Source organism: Amblyomma mixtum, chromosome 5, assembly GCF_055824585.1.
Source record: "Amblyomma mixtum isolate Tamu chromosome 5, ASM5582458v1, whole genome shotgun sequence".
Classification (NCBI taxonomy): Eukaryota; Metazoa; Arthropoda; class Arachnida; order Ixodida; family Ixodidae; genus Amblyomma; species Amblyomma mixtum.
In genome coordinates, this window is record NC_143016.1 from 58,706,417 (window position 1) to 58,732,748 (window position 26,332).

The 26,332-nt window shown below is 50.7% G+C and overlaps 1 protein-coding gene across 1 annotated transcript in view; it reads right to left on the bottom strand.

Moving 5' to 3' along the window:
• Nucleotides 1-26,080, bottom strand: part of LOC149342318 (growth/differentiation factor 8-like) — a 73,370-nt gene extending 47,290 nt beyond the window's left edge. The window contains exon 1 of the mRNA XM_089544613.1: nt 25,645-26,080. Coding sequence (XP_089400739.1) covers nt 25,645-26,080 — 436 coding nt within the window. The remainder of the gene's footprint in view (nt 1-25,644) is intronic.
• Nucleotides 26,081-26,332: the final 252 nt, after the last annotated feature.

Sequence of the window (26,332 nt, forward strand, 5' to 3'; positions counted from 1 at the left end):
GCGGTGGTCGGAAGCTATAGTGTGTGTAGGTCAATGGACTTTGCATGAATGCAGCACGCGCAGATATAGCTTGGGCAAAAGACGCATATCCTTGCCAAAAAGGGAAAGCGATGAGCGCCAGTCAACACGGCTTCCAAACGCGTGCTATTCTCGGCGCTCTCAAGCAAACCTCACATGCTTGCAAGGCGTAATTCAGCGCTTGTAGCTTGCTCTACACTGCTAACAAGTTGTGAGATGTGGAGTGAAGCTATATATAACTCGCTGCATCCCTTCACGCTCGGAGAGAGATGGCAAAGGGAAAGAAAGCGTGGTGCAAAGCGCAGGCGACCATATATACAGTCGACAGCGCGGAAATGCATCAACCGCCAGTCACAATGATGGGCCAATGAAACTATCTTGCCCTTACTCGTCACATAGAGTACGCCTTTGCCGACACCTTCGAGTTCGCCATGTCGAGAAGGAGCGCCCGGTTTGAATTTTTACCGCCCGTTGAGGCAGGCATTGCTCTTGGCAGTTTTGTAAATACGATGGAATAGCTGTACGATCTGTGCACGGAATTTTTTTTTACTTTCCAAAGCTGGTCAGAGGCAAGTGTGGATTGAATACGGAACGAAACAGATAAACGACGTCGATGCTTTGCAACACAACATGCGCAAGTGCGCTCTGACGCTACACAAAAGACTGCGCCATGCAACATCCGAGGCGCTTGCATTGACACGGGCCTGCATAGTATGGACGTATTGCGCCGCTGGCTTGGCACTGTTAAGCGCAGAACGAAAATATAAGCGTGCGCAGACGATCTTACTAGGTGCATGTCCAAAGGATTTTTTTTTTTTCAATTTCAATTCATTTCTTTTAAAGAAAATACAAGAACACTTTTGGAACGTTTGACTCCGGGGCGATATACCGGGTGTTTCACAAGATGCTTTGCAATTTTAAAAAATAAGCTTTTTGAGCAAGAAAAGTGCCTTTTTCGGCACATCATTGTCAGCTGTGTAGCGTATGAGAATACAGCTAAGACGTGCTAACTAGCAGGTTAGTGAAATAATAATGAACAGTTAATTTTTTAACTGTGACTGCCAGACTCCTTATTTATTAAGAGGCGTATAGCCAAACTTAAGTAATATTCATATCAGATTTTAGAATTTCGAAAAAACAGTTACCCTGGGTGCTGTGGCCCAACACATTCCACCTACACCGCACCAAAATCCTTGCGCTTTCGAGAAGCTTGCAGGCAAAGCAACCTCTCCAGTGCGTGTAACTCATCGAAATAGCCGTTATCTGTTGCTGTGCTTTTGAAATTCTAAAACCTGATAGGGATATTAGATACGGCGGGCTACATGCCTCTCAATAAATAACGAGACTAATTGTAACAGTAAAAAATTTAACTAGTATTTGTTAACTTTTCAACTAGTCAATACGTCTCAGCTGTATTCTGTATGCCGAAATACGCGCTCTTCGAACTCAAAAAACCTATTTTTAAAGATTGCCGAACATATTAGGTGGAACACCCGGTATATGTGCACAATAATCACCTGTCTTGAGCTCGCAATCAATGCCTAATGGCTGCTTTTAAAGGAAGACAGATGAAAACAAGAGCGGACCGCATTTTCTCCCTTTGTGCCCATATCGTATCACAGGTCGAATGTTATTTCTTCCTATTTAGTGCATACATTTGCCGATTTTTTTAATGCACTGCCCGTGCCGCCGCGGTGGCTCAGAGGTTATGGTGCTCGGCTGCTGACCCGAAAGACGCGGGTTCGATCCCGGCCCTGGCGGTTGAATTTCTTTGGAGGAGAAATTCTAGAGGCCCGTGTACTGTGCGATGTCAGCGCACGTTAAAGAACCCCAGGTGGTCGAAATTTCCGGAGCCCTCCACTACGGCGTCTCCTTAGTCGCTTTGGGACGTTAAACCTCATAAACCAAACCAAACCAATGCACAGCATATTCCGCATCACAATACAGCGGCACCGCCATTGCAGCGCGACGTATAATCGATATCACTGTGCATGGTATCAGCTTCGTCGGAAAGCAGCTCAACGTAATTGCACGCTTCCTCTTTACATCATCATACACATCGAACCCGAGCCGTCAAGTTGAGAAAGACGAAGAGGAACGTCTCAATGGGTTCCGCACTTAGCTCTGCCCTGCGTATTCGCTGAGGTGCGGGGTCTACTAAGTCGGCGTCACTAAGTCGGCGTCATCGCCCAGCAGGGTTGACCTAGTAGTTTGAGCGTCCGCCTCGCATGAGGGAGGTGCGAGGTTCGACCCTCAGTGCCGCCAGGTATGCATTCAACCGATTACGGCGGATACAAGCTTCCCCTGGCTGCTTGAGCGGCTTTCTTTGGGGTGAATTAAATGCTTGGAAAAACGCTGTTTTTTACCACACCTTGCGGTAACCTACAATTTAGCTATGGCGCTCACTAATAAACACAATCATCGTCGTCATCAGCTCCACCCTTTCTGACTGCCAGTGATCGACCACTACACGTTCTGTAGGCGCACTTTCGGCTCGGGTAAGCATAAAACGTCAGCTTCCACTGCGTGTCCCCGCGCGGCACCATGACAAAAACGGCTATAGCGACAACAGTGTGCGGGCCAGGCTAGAGTCCAAAAGGCGCATGCATGCAACATGGCCATGGCAGAACGCCACGTCCGATATAGATGTGCTAAATAAAGTGGCTTTTCCGCGTTCTCCGAGATTCCTCCTATTGCTGCATGGCAACCGAGTACAGCCGGCCTGAAAGCTGATTTCGTTCCAAGGCGTCAAAGCGGCTCCGTGCAGTACACCTCAGCGGATCCCCAGAGGAGGTGACGCTGCACGGTGCCGCTTTGACGCGTTGAAACAACTCAGCTTTAACGAGCACAGTATTGCGGCATCGTGCAGCGCACCTATGCGGATCTGCAGAGGCGCGGAGGAGGCCGGGGAGCGGTACATAGCTGCGAGCCAGCGTGAGATTGCGCGAGTCGGACCACTGATCCCACCCCACGACGCTATAGTTCCAACGCAACGGTTGCGCAGTCACGTGAATAAACGAACGTCAAGCAGGCGTGATGAATGGGCACACATCCTCAGACGCGCCAGAAGGAAAGGCGATAGCCTCAATGCGCACACTCAAAGGCGCAGGGTCTTTTGCCAGGTTCTTCTCGCGCTGCCATGACAGTTGGGAGGAGAAAAGGGAGAAATTCATTGTCAAGCCGCTTTGATCCCTCGCCAAATTCCCAAAGGTGACCATATGAGCCAAATTCTGTGGCTCAGATGGGCTCTAAACTCAGATTCAGCTTACTGTCACGCCAGCTGCGGCATCCGAACGAGCTGCTCCCGGCGTCTCGAAACGTGGACACGGTTTAGAAATGAAGAGATTTAATGGCGCCGATGGCAGTTGGCAGCGCAGTAAACGGGCGATGCGTACGACTGCTCACCTCCCAGAGACTGGTCCTAAGTGAACCCCGGATTTTTGATAAGGAGTCTAACTGGAATCATCAAACGTACCAAGTTAATTATGAACTGGCCAGAAGGTGGCCACGGGACGTTATGACGTCACAGAGGCTTACGACAGGGCCTTAGAGATCAGAACAATGGTCAGAGTTCAACTATTGCCATACATCGAGCTCAACGTTAAACATCAGCAACAACAACAACAAAAAAATTGGAGCCTATTTAGTTGTCGACGGCGACAGTGTTGACCTGGAAGTCGTGCGGCAGCGTTCGTTCTAACACCCACAAAATTGCGAGGACACTTTGGCAACTAAAGTGTTGAGAGGCGAAAGCCGAGGACGCTATGCTGAGACGACTTCCGGTGGATGTGATGCCACACTGTTCCCGTGGCTATATCGGTATTCGCGTTATTTCGACGCAATTTCGACATTCTTGCCTATAATTAATTAACTAGTTAATCTACAGTCATCAAACTTGGCTTCTAGGTTCATTTTTTCCTCCTCTATCTGAAGCAACCAGTGGTTTTCTTCTATCTTTTTATTTCTTGAGTTAAGCGCGTGTGACACGCTTTGTTAACGGACGACAGTATGAGCCATATTAAAGGCTTTCGTCTTAATAATGGGCCTGCGAAACAGACTGCTTAGCGGCGCTAAGCACTCTTCTGTCGTGGATGCGCCGCGTCTGTTCGCTGTTTAGGCCCAGGCTGGGGCGCGCACAAACACAACCTTGATGGCGTGTAAACGCTCTCTCACCTTCTCGTCGACATGCGCGCCGCCGCGTATTCTGACCCTGAGCGATGAGGCTGCTCGGCAGCTTGGGTTGCGCCCTACTGGCGGCGGGCTTTTGTCCGTCGCACTCAGATCAAACCGCTTTCACATCAGAGGCCGAACATGCATGATGCCGAGAACTCTCTTTTTGAACGGTATCCAGTTGCGCGCATGCTGAAGGAACCGGCGCGCCGCAAACGGAAGCACGTCGTGCCTTCGAAGGTTCTCGAATTGCGACGAAGGATCTTTGTCAGAAAGAAATTCTCGGTGTCATTCTTTTCTTTCAGCACGAAATGCTTTTAGCTCCCATTCTCAGCAAATTCAGGCGAACATCGTCCGAACCTGATGCCGAACAAGATAGTGAATTCAATCTGACCGTGAGCATGAAATTTGATCTGAATGCGACGAACGTATACGCCCAAGCATACAGCGGGCAAAAAGATGCCTAAGAACTCCTAACACGCGCGCTCATACAGACGGTTGCACACACAAGTAGCACGCAACTTGTCTCTCATATACAGGGTGTTCCGTATTTATTTGTCCGGACTGCACAAAATTCTCCTGCTCAAACTACTGACCTATTTGGGCTCAACCACAGACCACAAGGTAGCTTGTGATAGTCTGAATAAGTAATTAAACACTGAAACTTGTCTGGGTTGTTCGGAATCGGCGAATAACTGCAGTCGTCTGCGCGCAGAATTTTCGTTGAGTCGAGCGGAGCAACGGATTTGACAGGCAGCGCTATCTGGGGGTACCACGAGACCTGCCCCAGTTCCAAGCCACGGCCGGTCCTGAGACCGGCCGTGTCCACGCAAGCAAATTGGTTGCTTCACAGTTCGCCAGATGGCGCAGCCTTTCAAATCGGCCATTCCCTTTGCCTCGACGAAAATTCGACTGCAGTTTTTCGCCGACTCCAGGCAAGTTTCGACGTTAAATTATTTATCGGAAAACGCAGACTACCATAAGCTACCCTGTGGTCTGTGCTTGAGACCAAACAGCCAGTAGTTTGCGCAGGAGAAACTTTTACAACCAGGATGGATAAACACGGACCACCCTGCATATGAGGCCGAACGCGCAATTGTGCACGCATGCTGTAGTGAGTCCTTGAGCCCACCAGGCTGAGCTTGACGCCTGCTGTCGTTGTGCATACAGTCGCGTACTTATAGCTCGCAGCCTTGCGCCCGCGCTGCTGTATTCGGGGACACGGCCGGCAGCCCGTATCGACCGCCGCACGCGCAGTGCTCTAAGCCTCCCGCGCGACACCGAGGAATGCGCCAAATGGGTCGCAAGACGGCGTGCGCGCGGCGTGCCGGTCTCTATCAGCGTGTTGTGACTGCAGCCTCTGCGCGGCGGCGCGGATAAGCGGACAACCACGCTGCCCCCGCGAGCCTCTTCTTCTTGGCTGCTTTTGTCTGCGGTCCGCTGACGTGCCCCCCCTCCCAACCTCGTCGCTCGGCTGATACACAAGCGGCCTGCTGCAGTTGCGGCGGACCCTGTACATACACGCGCGCAGGGGGCGATAACGGATGCGTTCCTTGTCATAGGAACCTAACGGTATATACACACATCCGCCTCTCAGCTGTCGCGCAGGAATTCGCACCCAGAACCACGCCACATAGGGTCCGCTCTTTTGCAAGAAGAGGAAAGTAAGACAAAAAAAGTTACGAAACCCCTCGCTCAATTGAATCAGATGTAAGATCATTGTGAAGCATGCGGCATTTACGAACCTGCCGCTTATTCGGAACTACAGCAACAGCAACGGCTGTAGCTTCAGCCCCGCTCTGGATATTTATTTCATTTTCTTCGTCGTCTTTTCGCAAAATTAAACCCCGCTTCAGGTTATCACCCGACCGGTCATTATACACTCTCCAGCAGCGAGGGAAAGAAGACGAACATGCGGATCTACAATATGAAACAGGAAGCGATATTTCGTAAAGTAATAACAAACATGTGTTTGGATGTTAAGTATTTGGTTTTACAAAGCATAAGATCTCAAGACTCAGGATTACGCACTTATTTCTTCCTGGTTAAACAAGGAAGCATGTTGCTGTGTACAATAATTATGGGCGAGAAGAGCGTGACAAGTCCATTACTAATCGCAGTAAATGTGTGTGCGCTGACTTTTGAATGTAGGCGAAATTCTAGAGGTCCGTGTACTGCGCGATGTCAGTGCACGTTAAAGAACCCCAGGTGGTCGAAATTTCCGGAGCCCTTCACTACGGCATGCCTCATAGCCTGAGTCGCTTTGGGACGTAAAACCCCATAAACCAAACCAAACGTTCAATGTATGCAACGTTTGCTTATGGTTTAGTATGTGTTCAAGAACTTGAGCTGGGTATATAGGCCAGACGGCTGAACCGATCTTAACTCGTCTAAATCGTTGATGAGACTCGTTGATGAGACATTGGCACACGTCATGGTCGAAAGGAAAGGAACAACTTCAGAAGCTGCCGCCTATCATCATTTCGAGAAGCTCATTCATGTGGTGCCGCAATTCGCAGTGCATTTCTTCTCTTGCTGCGCTTGTTGTAGCTGTCGCGGCATTCGTGAGAGTTTTAACTATGCGAGGTGGAATGAAACCGACACAATACCGTTTTCGATTCCTTTACTTTCCCCCATCCTGCGTTTCTTTTAGAGCGCAGCTCTTTGGCCCCCATTTCCGCGTTTCGCGGCGTCGCCGTCGTCGTCGTCCGTTGTAACCATGCAGTGGACACCTTAGTCGCGCTTTAAGCTGCGAAACCAATTGAGCGGGAGCTTGGAAAACAGCGGGAAGGCGCATAACTGCCCTTTTGGAACAGTGGACACCTCAACCATGTTTTAAGCTAAGTGGCGGTAATGACAGATGTGCGCGGCATGCGTTGGCATTGACAACGTTGTGCCAGAAACGAGACACTGAAGCCATAAGCCGTCGGAGTTGATTGTGTTCATTCACAAGTTATCTGTAATTGTACATACATGTCTTGCTCGAATTATTTGCCTCAATCTATCGAAAAGCTGAAACAGCTGATGAGCTGCGCTCAAATTTCGCATGAGGAAGTAACCTAATCGTCTACGAATTTTTTTCCGTTCCCTTCCTCGCTTACAGCAAAAGCTTCCGTCCTTATACCAAAGCAGACAAGTAGATGCATTGATTTTGCATTCTTTCACTATGCCCCCCTCCCCCCCTCATTGCGTCTTTACCATTCCCTCCCCTCCCACAACTTAAAGGTATGTTTTCTGCAGTGCACTAAAGCCGCGCAGCCAAGCCCTCTTTACAAAAAGAAATACAAACGTTTATCCTAACCGAATAACACGGCTTATTCCAGCGAAAAGCTGGCGCGGTTCTCCGAGCGCACGTCCTGTAGACTGTGGGCAATTTGCGCTTAGCTAGAGAAGGCGGCGACTACGACGCTCCATCATCGTGGCCGTCGACGGGCCAGGTACGGCTAGAGCCTCTGTCGCTTCCGACGTTCGCGGGCATAGGCGGCTTTCATCTGACGCCGATGCTCGGTCTGGCCTCAGCGAAGAGCATCTGCACGTTCGGCTGCGCGCACGGCAGTGTCTTGGGCCTGCTGAGTCGCTGCGTTCACCACTCTCGAGAACGGCGATGATTGCCCTTCTTTACTGCTGCTGCTGTGCATATGCAATGGAAGAGTGCTCGCTCTGCAGCGATGGCAGTGGCGTCACGCTAACTACAGCACAATAGCATTACTTTTCTCTCGTGACTGGTGTCATTTCCAGCTACGCTTCCAGTGATTTTTGCCTTTTCTAATTGAGAGCGCCATTGTGCGACAAAGAAAACGCACCTGTGAAACTCACGGCGGAGTTACTAGCGTGTAAAATTGCTTATGGTTGAGTTGAGTTGAGCTAGATGCTGTAAGCTACAGGTGGGGTTAGCCTTGCGGTTTCTGTCGGCAATTGCTCCACCGCTGGCGTCCGCGACAGGACACGAGCCTCATTATCCAGTACCTGTGGTACGGAAGGCGACAACTAACTCGGAGTCGTTGACTGAGTATAGTCGGAAAGCATGATAACATGCTGAGACGGCATCATTGAGGGTTTCAGAGTCGGTCGCCGCTCTCAATTTCCAAGGTTTTCGCGCGGCGTCGGCAAGAAAGGCTGCCACAGATTTATGCATATAAACTGCAGTTGCGCGGAGACCCGCTGCTATGCATTATACCGCGGCGCAAGGCGTTATAGGGGCACCAAAATCTTTCTCTTTTTTTTTCTTCGTAGCAAAATTCTGTGGCAATTCCATGGGTCATCCGGGCAAGGCTGATGTTCGTGCGGCTGCAAAAAAACGCAATTGTTCAGACAATTCCCCTATCGCCCCCTATTCCCGTATCCCCCTAATCAATAGGGTCCCATCTAGTCTAAAAGTCCCTATTTATTTACGCCCTCATTTCGTCCCTCTGTCGCAGCCTATTAACAAAAGCGGTACCAAGGCTTCCCTCCACGGATACGCTTTTTTGTTTTCTAAAAACCTTTGGACGCATAGGAGAAGAGCTTGACCCTTTGCCATGCATAGCGTGAGTATATAAGTAAGGAGGAGAGATAAAAAAAGAAAGAACCATGGACCGACAAGCTCAAGGTCCGCGAGGCAGCAGTAAAAAGCGTCTCCCACTGACCCCATTCACGTCGTGCCGCGCTCAATACCGAGGGAAATGAGCGCGCCCTTTGTATACACCTCGCGCACCCTGGCAAGCTTTGTCGCCTCTAACCTGTCCCCCGTGCTGGGGGCAGTATTGTGTCGAGTAAACTAGCCGCTGCACGGCGGACCGATATTCTATGGGTGGACAGGGAAAGAAGAGTGCTCTCTATCAGGCCGAAGGCAACGCGAGGTCAAGTGTGCAGGCTTGTCCTCCACTTCCCTCCGGGAGGGGAACAGCAGCAGCATCCGAAGGAAATTATGCGACAGCGAACCTCTGGCAGCTGCAGGACTCCGCTGCCATGTGTACGCGCGCAAGGAAGAAAAGAAAGGCAGGTCGGCTTCGCACACACAAAGCCCGCCTTGTGCCCCCCCGACACCTGGTGCGCGACCCTCCCACCCCCCTTTCCCTACACAATGGCTACCTTCCCTGTATTCCCGGGCGGGAGGAATTCTCGGAGGTCCCCCTTACTCCCGCTTCTCCCCGCTGCCTTCCGATCGGCAAAGCCCGCTTGGTGCAAGAAAACTGAGCGGTCATCCACCACGCCAGCGTTTCCTGGTTTCAGTTTTTCTTTCCACGCACTCGATGGCAAAGCGGTGTTCCTTGAGTGACTCGGACGGTAAGACTCATAAACGACTGCTACAGCTACTTTCCGCTGAATTGCCTGGCAAGCTTCGCATAACGCGCTGTGCAGAAAGGACGATCTCAATTGCCAGCTCCATGCACTTTCCGCCGTAAGCGTTGGGTCAAAGATGCCACCACCATTGTCACCATCTGTGATTAGCAAAGCCCGCAAGAGCGTGCTGTGCCTACAGGCGCTCGGTGTGCAGTGACACCGCAGACCCATGTATACACATGTCAGTGGAACCTCATGAGTACCTATACGCCTCAGGCTGTGCGGGGCTTAGTGTCTCGTGGACGGCTACTCCCGACTGACCGCCACACAGTTTTGCCCACTCATCTCCATCCCCACTCCATCTCCATCCCCACTAACCGATAATTCATGTGCCAGCGGTTCCAGCTGAACAGTCACGGCGGAGGTAACACATTTTCCCTTCTATTACTACTCACACGCCGAGCGGAGGAAGTAGGCAGATTTTTTGCGGCAACCGCTGCTCGACTATAAAGTGCTTGTGACGGGCATAGATAAAATACAAACAAGGGCGTACACAAGTTTTTTTTGCATGTAGCTGCGATAAAAGCTGACTACTATATCAATCCTCAATTACAAACTCACAGCTCTTAGTGTACCTGACGCAACCGGAAGCTCTCTTGGGACCCCAGCTTTACAAAGGTGATCAAAGTAATACAAAACGCGAAAACGCAAGAGCAACGAACGCTTATCGCAGACGCTCGTGCAGATGGCATAAAGCGCTCGAAGGAGCGCAAGCTCTGTTCTTCGCTGAAAGCTCTCAGCGCGCGATGGAATATACATAAATCAACCGAGGCTGGAATAGTAACACCTGCAGAGTGCATAGCGTGACAAGGTGCCATCTTCAATTTCATGCCGTGCACGACGGAACAGGTGTGTAAGCGAGCAGCATTAGGGCCTATGCAGCCGCGGCACACATGAGCGACCGTGGCGCGGTGTAGCCGGGAAAGGAGGGAGGGATAACGCGCGAAAAGTGATGGGGGAGCAAAACCATGTATCGCAGCCCGGCCCCTCCACTCTCTGCGCGGCGCCTCAAGGTCAGGAGGGACGGCCGTGACCTTGGCCGCCGGCGGCAGCCACTCGGCACGCGACCCCGCCGGAACCACCCCGCCGCCGGCCGCAGCAGCTCCATCATCCGTGCCGCCGCCCCGAACAGTGCCCGCGCCGCAGAAGCCCAAGAGCGCTGCAGCTCCGTTCCAATACGCTGCATCGCCGCTCTTTGGCGATGACCAGTCACTGGACTGATGTTAGGCGCACGATTGTGAGTGCGGCGTCATGTTGTGCAGAATAAAAATAATCAAACTGGTTTTGAGGAAAGGGAATGAGGCACTGACTGTCTCCCATATCTCGGTGGACACCCGAACCGCGCCGTAAGGAAAAAAGGATGGACTGAAAGAAGAAAGAGAGAAACAGGTGCCGTAGTGGTGGTGGTAGAAAACATTTATTTAGACTATTTACATGAGAGTGGGGACTGGCCTTAAGGGCCAGCCCCTTACAAATTCTAGGAAGGGTCCCTAGTCCGGGAGAGAGAGAGAGAGAAAAACTAATTTAACAGGAATTCGGGGCACGCCCCAGGGTCCCCGCACGACCCCACTGCACTCAAGTGTTTATGTTCCTAAGGTTCATTGGCTTCCGCGGCAGCTCGGGCCCTAGCGACGAGGGCTCTTTGGCTCTCTGAGGTAGAGCAGCCCAGCAGGGCAGCCTCCCAGCTCTCTCGGGTAGGTGAGGGGAAATGGGGGTAAGCAGGGTTAGAGGGGCATGCCCACACCATGCATGTGGTACACGTCCGAGAACGCGCACCCACAACGCGGGCACTCCCCGTTAAAAGCCGGATTAAAATATTGCAGCACTGCCGGGCACAGTATACCGTGTTATTATATAAGCGAAGGAGCCAACGCTCCTCGCTTTTGGTTAGCCCTTTCGCAGGGGGATGAAAGCGACTATGCAGTGTTTGATCAAATTGAATAATTTGTTTCTAGGTGATAGCCGGGTTAGGTTCTGATACCTCAGGCGTCGAGTGTCGAGGCGATGCCCGGTGGTTGAGCGCGCGGGCTAAAGCGTCTGCAGCCTCGTTTCCCTCTAGTCCCGCATGTGCTGGAGTCCAGATGACGACACGTGTGTTCAGGCGATCCCGGTACTCGCATCTATGTAAAATTTTGACGGCGCGTTGAGATATGCGCCCTTGTTGTAGATTTTGACAGGCTTCCCGGGAGTCGAACCCTGGAGTCTGGTTCTGCAGTGGCGAGTGATGGCGACCTCCTCCGCGTGTGCATAATGTTGGGGGCACAGAAAGTGAGTCCCTGAACGTACGTATTTTGATGGATTACTGCGGCCGTATACCATCTCCCGTGGTGTGGGCCAGCCGCACCCGTGTAGAAGACCCACCTGGAATTTTTAAAGATCCCCAGGTGGTGCAGAATCAGCATAGTCGTTCTTTGTTGCGGGATTCCGGTAACCTAGTGTGCTTCGATGAGCCAGTGGCACTCATCTCTTAACTGTATAGTTGAAAGAAGGCAAGCCCGTTACGTGTAATTTTGCACGTGCTGAGCAAGTTGTCAGAAAAGCACAGGAGCATATTTATGGGCAGTCCCACAGCAGCGGTACATTTGCTGAAATGTTTTCCATCTAAATCCACCCACGAGGTATGCAGTGTGGCAGTGTTTCTAATCAATAGCTTGAACGTGTCGTGCCAATATGCGCATATAGTTGCCACAGCAGGTGCGTAAAAGTCGCAATAAAGTGTCCCAGTCTCTCATATTCGGGCTAGTGTATTAGCAACGATATTTAAGTGCATAAAAAGACTCGCAAGAAACTGGGCTGGCAAAACAGCAGGTAGGACTAGTTGGTATTAGATACGGTAGTAGTGTCTTTAATTGGGCGGGCTTACTACAGGAACAGTACGTGCCAAATAATTGCTGCTTTGCTAATACTTCATCCTGGTTGCTCCTTGCGGGTCCTTTGCCACAGGTCGGACAGAATGTCAGGTGTTCGAATAACTTTGTCGACAGACAGAACCAACGTAGTTATGGGATCGGGGAGCACGGAGGTCGTTTCAACCACGCAGTGGCCGGCCTCGGCTCCTCCGGCCATCGATAGCTCCTCCGCGACGACCGTTAGTCCTCGCGGAGGAGCTACCAATGACAGGTTTTAGTTGTAAACGAAAATTCTAAAGACGATTTCGATCCTCCGTACTGCGAAATTTTTTTTAAGCAAAAAAAAAAAAAAAAACCCGCCGCGGCAGTTTCGAAAGCGTGCCTTCTGGCTGTTCAAAATGAAGAGCATGTCGTCGACATTTGCATGCATGTCGCTCCGGTATACAATGTTAGCAGGCAGCGCAGTGGCGTGACGCTGCTCGCTATATCCGCGGGGGAGTTTATTCTCGCGAAAATGCTCGTCTTTCCCTGGATGTGCCGGTGGCTTTTGGCTCACTTTCTCCGAGGACAGCCACACGGAGTTGCGCCCGTACACGGCGGTTCACATGCATGCATGTGAAACTGGTATGGATTCGCATCGCTGGGCGTGTGGCACGAAGATGGCCACGCTCGGCTGGTGGCCTTCTTCTCACTCGCCTCCCGCCACGACCCGTTATATACGCCCCATTACGGGCGCGCATACAGCGTCTTCCCTTCTCGCACACCAGTGAATGAATGGCTCGCCACATACGAGCTGCATGCACATCGTGCTGCGTGTGTGTATACGATGCGGGCGCTATCTACGGTGGCCATCTGAAACTTACAGGAACGATGGCTGCTGTGGCCCGGAACACGCGAGACTCCGAGCTTTCAGAAGCTCTACAGAGCATCGCGTGTGCGCACCACCTGGTGAAGCAACGGACTGCGTCAGGTGCGCCGGCGGCCATGCCTTTCTGTGCACATCCCGGCTGTTGCGCAAGTTGATATGCGTGTCATGGCTGATTTGGTCTTCCTTTTGCAAGGACCAGGAACAAAGTATACTGCTGGAGGAAGCATTGCTTTTTACGCCGACATCTGTATACAGGACATTTTCAGATGCCTCCAGAGAAATCGTCGTGTGTGCATGCGCGTGTGTGTGTGTGCGTGCGTGTGTGTGGTTACACGCACACACAGCATAGTAGCATGTCTGTCGTAACAAGAGGCTCAATGACGTCACTGTAGCATCACGGCCATATCTGGACCAGCCAGAACACACTACTCTCTTGACTATGTGCTCGCCCGACGAGTGTTACCTGTGGAAATATATCTACCATACATTGGCGGTCCGCGGACTAGGAAGTAAGGTTCTTTCGGAAAGGTGGGTTTGAGGGCATGAAATGCTTTGTATGGGCAACCACTAAAATGTCTCCAGAGGCCATCTAGTCACGGATACAATTCCATCTTTCCATCGTTCAGTCGCATTTGTTAACCCCTACTCAGCAGTGGCGCAACACGTCCCTAACAAGCAGTCTCCGATCGCATGCAGGACGTATGCAAAAAAGCCTAATGCTATAAGCAACTCGAAGGAAGCTGTTAAACACATGGCGCACTATGGCACACGCGCCAAAACCAAACGTGCACTCGGTTTTTCCCTTCAAGAACGTATTTTACCATATCCCGTATTTCTCGGTTTAAAACATATTCTATCACTGTTGAAGTTTTGTGAAGAAGGGCAACCAATAAAATGTCTCCAGAGGCCATCTAGTCACGGATACAATTCCATCTTTCCATCGCTCAGTCGCATTTGTTAACCCCTACTCAGCAGTGGCGCAACACGTCCCTAACAAGCAGTCTCCGATCGCATGCAGGACGTATTCAAAAAGGCCTAATGCTATAAGCAACTCGAAGGACGCTGTTAAACACATGGCGCACTATGGCACACGCGCCAAAACCAAGCGTCCACTCGGTATTCCCTTCAAGAACGTATTTTACCATATCCCGTATTTCTCGGTTTAAAACATATTCTATCACTGTTGAAGTTTTGTGAAGAAGGGCAACCAATAAAATGTCTCTAGAGGCCATCTAGTCACGGATACAATTCCATCTTTCCATCGCTCAGTCGCATTTGTTAACCCCTACTCAGCAGTGGCGCAACACGTCCCTAACAAGCAGTCTCCGATCGCATGCAGGACGTATTCAAAAAAGCCTAATGCTATAAGCAACTCGAAGGACGCTGTTAAACACATGGCGCACTATGGCACACGCGCCAAAACCAAACGTGCACTCGGTTTTCCCTTCAAGAACGTATTTTACCATATCCCGTATTTCTCGGTTTAAAACATATTCTATCACTGTTGAAGTTTTGTGAAGAAGGGCATGCGGGCGTAAGCGCGCCACTGACCGGGCGCGCAAAGGGTGCTCCTCACGGGAGGCGGCGATCGAGTAACCTTGGCGGGGCGTCGCACCCTGGGCTCTTGCACAAGGCCAGTGCGCCAACGCGCCGCTCAGCGGGGCACACCTTGCACAACCGCGCGACGCGCACCAGAGGACACCACGCTCTCTCTTCCTCCACTGCTTCATGAATGGCGGGGAGCACATTCGCGCTGGGCGCCGCAATTTGCACTCGACGAGCGCACCTGCTTCTCAGTAATGCATTCATCTCAGTTCGCGTCGCGTGTGGATATATATACGTATATATATATAAGGACCGCGCACGTCGGGCGGTTGCGATGACACGGAGATGAGCATAGAAAATGCGCATGCAGCATAGGGAAGTGCAACTAAACCATTTACAGCTCAAGAATGAAGATGGGATATGCGAACATGCAGGAAAACCGAATGCCAACGCCCTATATGGCATCGATATGGATGTGTTGCCCATGTGATGCCACGGGCCCCATAATGGAGTTCAGTTCAAACAGTGCACGGCTTCTGTAAATGCGGAGCAGAGGGAGATGCGCAGAAAAGAGTACGGTTTTCGGTTCTCGCCTCGGTTTTCGCCTCGCTTCTGGTCTCAAACATGACGGCCACTATGATGTCCGTGCAAGCCATCTATCTATGTAAGAATGTGTATATAGTTGCATATAGCGGACTTCTTGCGGTGTGAATGGCGCCATTACTTATACGGCGCCTCTTGTGACGTAGCGCCATCTCGTGACGTGTTGTTGACGTGCGATGTCGTACTATCTGTGACGTATCACTGTACGCATAACGCCGAAGAGAGGGAAATAAAGGCTGGGGACTGGATATATTGCGTTGTCACCTTCCTTCGCCTAAAGAACGACGAAAAGTAATGGAGTTTTCAGCGTATATATATAGGTACAGTCTTTGTCAAAAGTAACCAGGCTGCATGGTTTGCTTCTCATTCGTATAGTAGTGCCCTCACAGTTTCCCTAAAGAGCAAAAAGTTCTTTGAAGGTGAGATCAGGAGTTCTTCTTACCATACAGAGATTTAGAGCTTGAGGTCTGGCACAATAGCTTTAATATACTACTGAGAAGAAAAACGTGCAGCCTGGTTACTTTTGACGAATGAGCGAATGTAGACATGCGATAGCAGGTCCCTGCTACCCCTGCCCCGTCAGAACTTTCTGTTAACAGATTTCTCTATTAAACAGGGATTGAGGTTTTGATAGACGAGCTGCTACATGCATAGCCAGAAGTCCACAATCACTGACTCTCCCAGAACGTACCACTGGGTTTCCTTTGTAGAAACATTCTTGATCCCGTTTCCGGCTTGGCGGCGAAGTCTAGTCTGGATCTTCTGTACTCATGCACATACTCGGTGTATGTGAGCTCTTCATATTTGGTACATGTTAGGCATTCGACAAGGGGGAAAAAATGTTAAAAAGAATTCGGCCCCCGGCTCTCAAATCAAGCTCGTCTTCATCCACGAGCGCACGCACACACAGGGCTAAGAACAGCTGCTAGTCGCCAAACGTTTAAAGATTGAATATATCCGGGAATTCGGGACTTCGGACCCATGCAGTGTTTACCTGCAAGCCCAACGGCAAAGTGCTGAGGTTCGACGAATCACGTGAATGGCTGCGCCACCTCGATCGCGGGGTATATATTCGCCACGCATGTCCATTATATATATATATATATATATATATATATATATATATATATATATATATATATCCTACATAGACTACAGACGCGAAGCCTAGGTTCAGAGCGCGCATATGTACTATATACAGCACATATACATCGTGAATCGTGTTTCAGGTCACCGGGCGAGCGCGTAGCCTGCTTCAATTCTCCGAGGCATAAAGGGATCGCTGCCACAAAGCCGGACACCTGGATTTTTCGCCGCGCGGGGAAGGCGAAATGGTGCACCCTTGAGAGCAAAATCAGCACGAGGAAAGCCAATGGTTGCATTCCATTGCTTGTATACAGTGGGCGGAAGAAGTACAAAAAGAAAGCGAGTTCTGAAGGCCTGAGCAAAGCGGCGCATGCATATGCGGTCGTGGACAAAAAGAATCAGGCGCGATTCTATTCGCATCGCCGGCATGCGGAGGCATTCGACCTGTCGCGAAGGGGTCACTGCGCCCTGGCCCAAAGAAATGCGCAGCCCTTCGCGGGGTCATGACCCGCGAAGGGGTCCGCGACCACATCGCGGTCCCTTCCTTCCCCGTGACCTCGGCGCATGACCAACAGAGGTGCGCGGGTCGCGGTTCCGCGCTCCCTGACCGCGCATGCATGCGGGAGAACTGCAATCGGAATTCGCATGCGGAATTTCCCGCATGGAGTTAGAGCATGGTTAGACATTCGACTCCTCGGACGAGCGACCCAAGGCGCGGGCCGCTGTTAAGATATATATGTTCGCAAATGCATATGCGTACGTGAAATGAGCGGTCGATTTTCGATGGAGGCGAAATTCTAGAGGCCCGTGTATTATGCAATGTCAGTGCACGTTAAAGAACGACAGGTGGTCGAGATTTGCGGAGCCCTTCACTACGGCTTCCCTCATAGCCTGAGCCGTTTTGGGACGTTAAGCCCCATAAACGAACCAACCTTGCCGGTGTCTCAGCAATGTTGCGCTAGAATAAACCACGCTGCAAAGGGACTCAGTGTTGTTGCGCAAGTTCTTCGTTGGTTAGCCCCCCCCCCCCCCCCTCTCCTCAACGCGCCCAGTGCAGCCAAGTTTCCGGATTCTACAGCGCATTCTCGCCGACTCACGTATTACGTGGCATGCCGCACGTGCATGCACATCACCCCGCAGCAGCAAGGACGTGCAGGCCGCACATTTATATATATAACTACTGGGGAGACGTGCAGGCGCATGCCATCGCGCAGCAGCACGCTTTCCATCAAAAGGGCAATCTATGCAAATAGCGCGTCGCAGCAGCACAGGCGGCAGTAGCTCGCTGGCCGGCTCGATAGTGTGCCGCGACCCGGCCGCGTCGAAACCGGTAAAGACACGCCGGGGCCGATATTCCCTGGCGCCGCGGAAGAAACGCGCGCGCACGCCACGGGCTGCTGCTGCTGCTGCTGCCTCGGTAGCGGCGGCGTGCTCCGCGGGAGACGGGAGCACATTCCACGCCGGGCCGGGGCGTCGGTGGCGCGACGCGACGGTCGCCGGACGCTGCAGCAGCTGACCGGCGCCTCCGCTGATGGGAGAAATTTCTCGGCGCAGGTATGCGGCCCGCGACAAGAGCAAGAAGGAAACCTGACTGGCTTGCTTCTTCTCTCGCTCCGCTGCGGACTGATGGATAGGCGTGGATACCTTACACGCGCAGCACCCAAGTCTGCAGGGGGCAAAGCTCTTGTCACCCGAGCCTTTAAAGGCATATATATCCTCGCATGGGCTCCGCGTCTGCATTTGCTGCAGTCTGTCCACGTCGCCTGCAATATGCAGGAAGCCCTTGCGAAACCTTTCTGGCTTCTTCGTGCCTTTTTCTTTTTGATGGTCAGAACAACCGTTAGGCCACAGAATGGCAATGTGTTACAGAGGAGGAGGGCGAATATTTGTTGTTCGAATTAACCGGAGCTCGAAGTAAAGGGAGCTCCTCGATCGGAACGAAGCACTCACTACTTTTTGCACGGCGTTTTGCAGGTAACCGCATCGGAAACGCGTCAGTAAGACCTTTTCGCGAGCCCGCTCAGTAGGGAGGACAAGCACAGTTCCCAGAAGATTATAGGGACTAGCAGCCTCAACCGGGGCCTGGCATTACGTTATGCCGCTCGGCCTCCGGTAACACGCGACCGCCAAAGTTCCCCGGCTCATTAACGCCGCGACAGCTGCTCGGGAAAAAGAGCGGATTGGGGAAAATGGAACGGAGCGACGAACGTCACGGACGCCGCGACTTGCCATGATGGTGGCCGACAACGTGCGTACGCTGGGCAGTCTTCTGATCGTTAGCCGTGTTCCTGGTGCGCGGACGTTGTTTGCTGTCGTGCTTCACCGGCTGGGTCTGCTCGCGCTTCGCGGTCTGTCCGAATTAACGATTGCATCGTTCATGCGTTTAAATTATCAGATGTTTTCCCGCACTGAAATACACATGCGGCGTTTCGAATTAACCGGAAGTTCGAGTTAAGCGAGTTCGCATTAAAGAGATTCCACGGTACACTTGCGTACTGTTGAGCTAGAAAACACGTATATGGCCGCACTGTAACGAAGTACATGCATACCATAATTTCTGCGCTACACTCCGCGGGGCTCAATTATGAGTTAAAAAAATACTATATTGTCTGCACCTCGCATACAAGCTTGATAAGGAATGTACTATTATAATGTGCACCCATAATAAAATAATACACCGCACATGAAGCGATGAATGCCTAAAGAACAGTTCCAGATAAGCTCTAAGTGCATGAGGCACAGCTGAGGCAGGCTGCCAAGATAAGTTGCAGCTAATGCATTAAGCGGTCTGCAATAATAATGCTATAGCAGCAGTAAATCCAAGCGTCACAGAATACGGAAGGTTGTGCGCCGCGGAAAATGGACAGATAACGAGCGCGTGTATAGTATAGGTCACGAACAGCTATAAGAAAAAAAAAAAAATGATGCGGGTCAGAGGTGCGCACGCGTACCCGACTTCGACGTGGACCACGTCCGTGCACACGCTGTGCAGTCGTTTTCGTCTCTTCGCCACCTGGCCTCTAAGCGAGCCAGCTTTGCGCTTCCATATATACCTCGGCGTCTTCCGTCCTCGTTGACTCTGCGGCTTACGTATGCATGCGGGGCTCCGGAGTCGCACATATATACTTTTCACGTTTCTCGTGTATATCGGTCTCAAGTTATCTATCACGGCCCGACCACTTTCGCTTAGCATGCAGTCCCTGTATCAACGCAATCCAGGTGCCCCGCGCGCGCGCGAACCTGCCTCTTTACGCAACGGCGCTGTGAACGCTTCGTTGCACTCGTGTCGTCTTCTTTCGCAACGCCGCCGCGCATGATAAAACGCCAAAGCTCTCGACAAGCATTTGACTTTCCGCCCGCGGTCGCGAAAGTGTAACGCCGATGAATAGAAACGCGCCAGCAACGCTCCCGTCACAGCCGCTTAGTAGTATGGGCAGGAGATGCGGAAACCGGAATGCGTCCACCATGACGTCAAAAGGCGCAGGTTGAGTTACGTTGTGTATCGCGATTCGTCCGGACAGCAGATGGTGAACTTCCCGCCCTCCTGTATATGCGGAGCGAGCGGTTGTAGGTGTATAATTCCATTAAAAAAAAAAAAGGAGAAAAGATAAGACGAAAATGCGCTGAGCGCATCTTCCCACTTTTCTGTACGCCGCCCACCCTCTCCGGGTTTTTTTTTTTTTGATGAGTGACACAAAAGCGCACAAACCGATTTTTTTTTCTTTTGGTTTCATCTCTCCGTCTTCCTTGTTCGTTGCCTTTGTTTTTTTTTTCTTCTATCTCGCGTGTACAAGGTATAGACAACCCGACATCGTGTCTCATTAATTTTTCTTTTCTGCCTTTCATTTCTGCATTATTTCGCTCGCTCCGGGGTGAGGATGGGGCAGGCATATAGCTATATCACTCCTCTCCGTCCCACTGACCTCCAGGATCCCATGACCGTATACATGGCACGTTCTCATTGGCCAAAAAGTGCAAACTGCAACGTTTTTTTTCTCGTTGGCCGAAGGCGATCATGTGATGCCTCGAGTACAGCCGACGACCCATCACATTCCCAAGGGCAACAACCCCGGCCAGGCGTCCGGCTTTAATTCTGCACGGCTGAAATGCTTGGAAAAAATTCCACCAGGGCCTCAACCCAAACTGCTGCTAACGTTGCTAACCATATGCAACGACAACGCTATACATTCCGGAGAACTTCCATGGTTTTCAGGTAAGGCTTAAAGAAAAAATGGATATGTTCAGGAATTACACCGGACCGAGTCGCGCAGTTCAGCATAAACACAAGCTGTGATCACCAAATCTGACTAAGCCGGAATTCAGCAACAGCAAACATTGCTGGTCTTTTTTATTTTTGTGCAACGCATTGGGCATGATATTCCTCTCGATAGCAATAAAAAAACCCTATCCAAATGAAGTCCATGCATTCAGAGCGGCTCGCACGCAAAGATGTACAGTGAGCATAGATGGCAAAATTATTTGAAAAGGAAACAAATTGCATTACCGATTACTTAAAAGTCTAGGAAAAGTAAATTAGAACAATTACTGATATTAAAGTAATGACACTGAATTGCGATTACTCTTAAATTAGTCTATTTTTCATCCATAGAAAGAACCACAGAAAATGCAGTAAAAGAAGCGCCAAATTCTCTCTCTAGACGTGAGTCACACAAACATTTGTGTCCCTAAAAATTCCGCCCCAGCTAGCTAACCCCCTCCCTTCCTCTTCTTGCCCAAAGCACGGTAAATATAGAGCAAACGTGAACAAAAAAATTAAAACAGGCTCATGGCCAAGAACTCGTCTTTTTCACTGCGCTCAAGACAGAAACGGGCGGCGAACCCAACGCATAGTTGCATGCCCAGAGCTGTTTCCACCGTTTGAATCCTGCAAAGCAGGTTATTGGTTGCTTCGGTGGTCCCAGGAATCGACTCTGGCAGCTGGCGCTTGGAAAAACTCTTGCCATGCGTTTTTCCACTTGTCACCCCCCCCCCCCCCCCCCCCCCGCCCCCTTCCCCCACACACACATAGCGACGATCGGGACCGGGCATCGCAGTGCGTTTAGCCGACGTAACCACGAGAGTGCCTCTCTGCTTGGAGGATGTTCGCGATCCTGCCTATCTCTCTCATAAGCGACAGCAACCCGGCAACAGACATCGGCGGTATCGGACGTACGACCTTACTGAATTCTACTGCATATCTACTGACCCCTTGACTAGCGCAGACTTGCCGCTCGTTGTTCCTGATTTAGAGTTGCTTTACAGGGCATACACGTGATCAAAGCTTTGGCGACACAAAAAGCAATGCTTTCAGAATAGGTAATTTCGAAAGTAATTAATTACTTTTGCTACGAAATTGTGGCTGCAAAGTAATTCGCAACATTACTAACTGATTAGAGCCGAAAAGCGATTCATTCCATTGAAAAAGCAATTAAATCACTGTATTTTAGTTACAGTATATAATACTGCCTAGCCTGACAAGGAGGTAAGGTGGGGACTGCTGCTCTCAGCCACTTTCAAAATCGTCTCACAGGCACTTTAATGATTATTTCAGAATCATCCCGGCGTCGAAAGCAAACACACTGTGTATTCGTTTCAATGACATCTGGAGCAGAAAGTTTGACTGCCGACCCAGTATCTTCTGGACTCAAAACGCGCGCATGCTGTTCGGAAAAGCCAACTTACGGGTTTGGCAAGATCGAAAGTGGGATACAGGGTGAATTCCAAAGTAGTGAAGAAATCGGATGTATACGAATTAGACCACTTAGATATCAGTGGTCATTGATGGTCTCAAACTGTATACAGACCACCGGTGTTCAGGCAGATGAGAGAACTGCGGCATCTTTTTTTTTTTTTGCTGAGGAGTGCCATTAGTTCCAAAGACCAGCTTTTCTCGCATATCGCGTTCTATACCGTCATTAGCTCAAGTGCACTTCTCAAACATACGCATGCGTGATTGAGCATGGACTGTCTTCGAAATACTGCAATTTCCGGAATACAGTCCGCACCCGGTACACTGCTCGCCAGAGCAAGATGTGCAACGAGCGACTAAAAATTCGCGCGCAGGCACAGTGCAAGTTTCTCAAAACATCGTAATGTAATACGTTCAAGAAATTTCATGCAATACTGAAAAAAATATGCAGTATGTAGTCCGCACTTAAAGACAGCCCGCGAAGTGGAAAATTTCAGGTTTTAAACATGTATAGCCTGCCGATTATATACCGGAAATTACGGTATTAAGACAAAAACAGTTGCATACGGCCCATGGAATTCTGCAGATACCACCGCAAATGCTTGAACTACAACTGTGCACATGCCGACATTAAAGATCATCTTTTGTTCCGTTCCGGTCATGATCAGCAATATTGTAATGGGCTTATAGAACGCAGCTGATGTAAATAAAAGATCCCATGGCTCCAGTTTTCAAGCTGTTGCTGACCATTGTGTATATAAGTATTCGCATGTGCACCAAGGTAAATATTGTTACGTGACGGCAAGCGATGAAGAAAGTACTGCATGACCGATGGCGATGATATGATTTAATGTCTACGAGCCTAGCACGAGCGCTCCTGCCCATGCCACTGCCCGCTTCGTCGTCTTCTAGTCCGTCACAATATATTCAAATGCAATAACTCTGAAGAAGGAGGGAGGAAGCATCGTAATTGAGAATGCGCTGAGCGCGACTGTCCACAACTCCCTCTAGAGCGCAAAACCCTCCTAGGCTTGCGTCCTCTTTTTTTTTTTTTATCAGCATGCGTAGCGATGATCGCAGATCGCAAGCGTAGCCTTTTCCCACCAATATCGGCTACTCGGCGAGGCAATCGGTTCGCAGTGGCAATAATTTCTTCTAACTGAAAGATTAAACAGGCTAAATTTTTCCGCATTGCACTATCAAGTCTACTACTAGAGAGCCAAGACACAGGCCTGTGCCACGCACAGTACGCTGTGCAGAGAAAGTTTTCACTGTCATACAGAAGTGTATACAGGCAAAGCCATACCAAAGGGTGCACCCATGTCTGTCGATCGGCAGGCAAGTCCGATACGCTATGTTTTATGCCAAGAAATGTATGCCACGTGATGAAGAATAAAAGTTAATAAAAAATGTAGCACAAGCAATAAAAAAAAAGGAGAAATTTTCCGTCCTGGTTTATTACTTTTTTCAATTCAAGCATTTCCTTCTCAGTTGACTCCACGGACCAGGTAATCTATGCCTTTCACGCCTTATATATAGGAGTAAAACCACGAGAAAACGTAATTTTATACCGAAAAAAAAAAGCGATTGTGGTTTCAGGAGATGAAACCCAATCCTGTGTTTCGTTATTAATTTACTTGGACGAACGTTATCTTTTAGAAGAAAAAAAAAACGCACAAAACAGACAAGGGGAAAGATTGCCACAGCTGTAAACAATACCTCGAACAACGCGAAAAAAAAAAAACGATTCAAGGAGCGGAGGGAGAGAGAAGCAAGTCGCGAATAAGGCAACGTTGTCTCCCCGTTATCGCGCGCGCCAAAAATGGGCGGAAAAAAGCATCCCAGACAACGGGCCAGACAGAGACAAGGAACCTCCCCGATATATAAATACACAATGGGAGAGAGGCACTGGGAGCCCGAATGTGCTTCCGCGTTCTACGCGCAATGCAGCTCGGCATTTCACGTGGCATGCCTGCCTCCTTCACTTTTTTCTTAACTAAAAGAAGCTTAAAATAGTCTGCAAACAAATCGCGCCTCAGGGTCTCGTTGAACAAAAAAGGAACGTACAGACTATAAAATACCGTAATTTACACATAGATCTGCCCAATTATTATATGCCGTACACGTTTAACTTTTTGACGTGTGTGTGCACAGAATCGAATCCACATCGTCGCCGGACGCAAATACATATTGGTGAAGCGAAGTTATGCGCATGCATTGCAAAGGTCGTCGCACCCAGCCAAGATGCACACGTTTCCAATCGGACAATAATACATGCTTGTAAGCTCGTGGGAATGTATGCGAACGCGCTGAATTGTTTTCTATCAAACCGTACCACAAAGCTGCATACTTATGTGCAACGCAGGTGCAAACAATATGGATGGAAATGTACGATATTAATACAACCAACTATTACTCTCCCAGTAAAACTGACAACCATACTTTTATTATTTTTGCTTTACACAGTGATCCTCTGCGCGAATTATTCGTAGCGCCTTTTTTTTTTCTCTCTCGTGTTTCATCGAGAAGGAATGAGTCTTGTTACGGAGCGCGAAAAATGTCGCTCAAATTGCTCGCACTTGAATACGCTCAAATTCGATGCGAACATTGGGGGGTAACGGTGGAGGCTACAAACACGCAAAGTGTGCCAGTTAAAATGTGGAGGATAGGGGGGATTTTTGTAGCGCCAAGGCGAGTGTGAAGGACGGTCGTGATTATATATATTATATATACACACACATATATACTCTCAATCTTCGTCCAACGACCGTGCTGCGAAATAAAGACCGGCCGCTGAGTACAGCTGTAAGCTTATATTGCGTAAACACCGCTTATCCGCGGGACGTCTTCTAGTAATAGAAAAAGGACTCGAGAGAGGGAGGCACGCGCGAGGGCGAGAATCATGTTTCTCGGAGGGAACCCGCACTCGGCGACTGATACAGCCACGGAAGGGACACACTCGTGAGGCGATTACGGATGGCCGCCCGAGTGGAGAAAGAAGGGACGAAAGCATGCACTTGAGAATCAAGAGCAGCGAACACCTGCCGTACACGGACCAGGGTGCCAAGCAATTGTCAGTAGAAACCAACGGCAAGTATAGCGTGTTTGTAAAGGGCGCCCGGCACTGGGGCTTCACCGCAATGCTCTACTACTCTACGTACGCCCGGGTAGTAGTCTGGGTGCACCTTGCGCGCTCGAGTACTCTCGACTGTGATTTGCACAGAATTCCATTCGCGTTGTGCACGCTCACTCCACTCATACTGTAGGATGTGACCACGTGCTCGGGAGGAAAAATGAACGGACGGTCTCCGCCCCGAAGTTAGAGCGGCTGAATACAGATGTTCGCAGCGAAATGCAGCGATATGTTCACTGACGCTACTCGTGGTTATCTTGCAGGGCTGTACGTCTGCAAGCGGCAAGGAACTCTTGGCAACACTGTGGGATCCGCGCGGAGCAGCTGGCAAGTGGCGCGGGCAAGCAGCATGACGGCTCACCGTGCTGTCCGAAAGTGATGATCTTCTCGGCAGCCATGTGGAAGTCGTCGTCGTCATCGTACTGCTCCCCAGGCTCGAAGGGCGCGTCGGCCTGCATCATGCCGGCGTCGTAGCGGTCCAGCAGCCGGTGCAGCGGAGGGATGCCCGGCAACGCGCGGCGCGTCACGTTGGGCGCCCGCTTCATGCCCAGCTTGCTCAGAATCTGCGCCTTGATAGCCTGAAGCCGCACGGCACGAGACTGCGTCGTAAACGCGCCGCACCGCGTACAGTTAGCGGCCGCGTCGGTCGTGGTGACCGGCGTTGTCGTCGTTGGCTCGGCGCCGGCGTGGGATGATGCGGCGGAGGCCACCAACACGGCCAGGGAGGACGCGAGCGCGAGCGCCGCCGCAGCACAGCACCGAGAGGAAAGCATGGCGCACCGAGAGAAGGTGGGCATCGTGCGCGCGCTTAAATAGGTCGGCGCCACGCCCCCCGCCGGCCGCCCAGCCAATGGCGGCGCCGCCCGCACCGGGAGGATGGATGCGCCGCGCGGGCGCGCGAAACCGCGTGTGACGGAGCGGCAGCGCGCGCGCGCGGCCGATGCGGCGTGGTCTCTTGCAGCGTGGTCGGTCACCATTTGTCAAGAAAGCGCTGACATGCGCGTTATTCGCATGCGAGCTGCACGTGACGCAAATGCAACCCACACGTG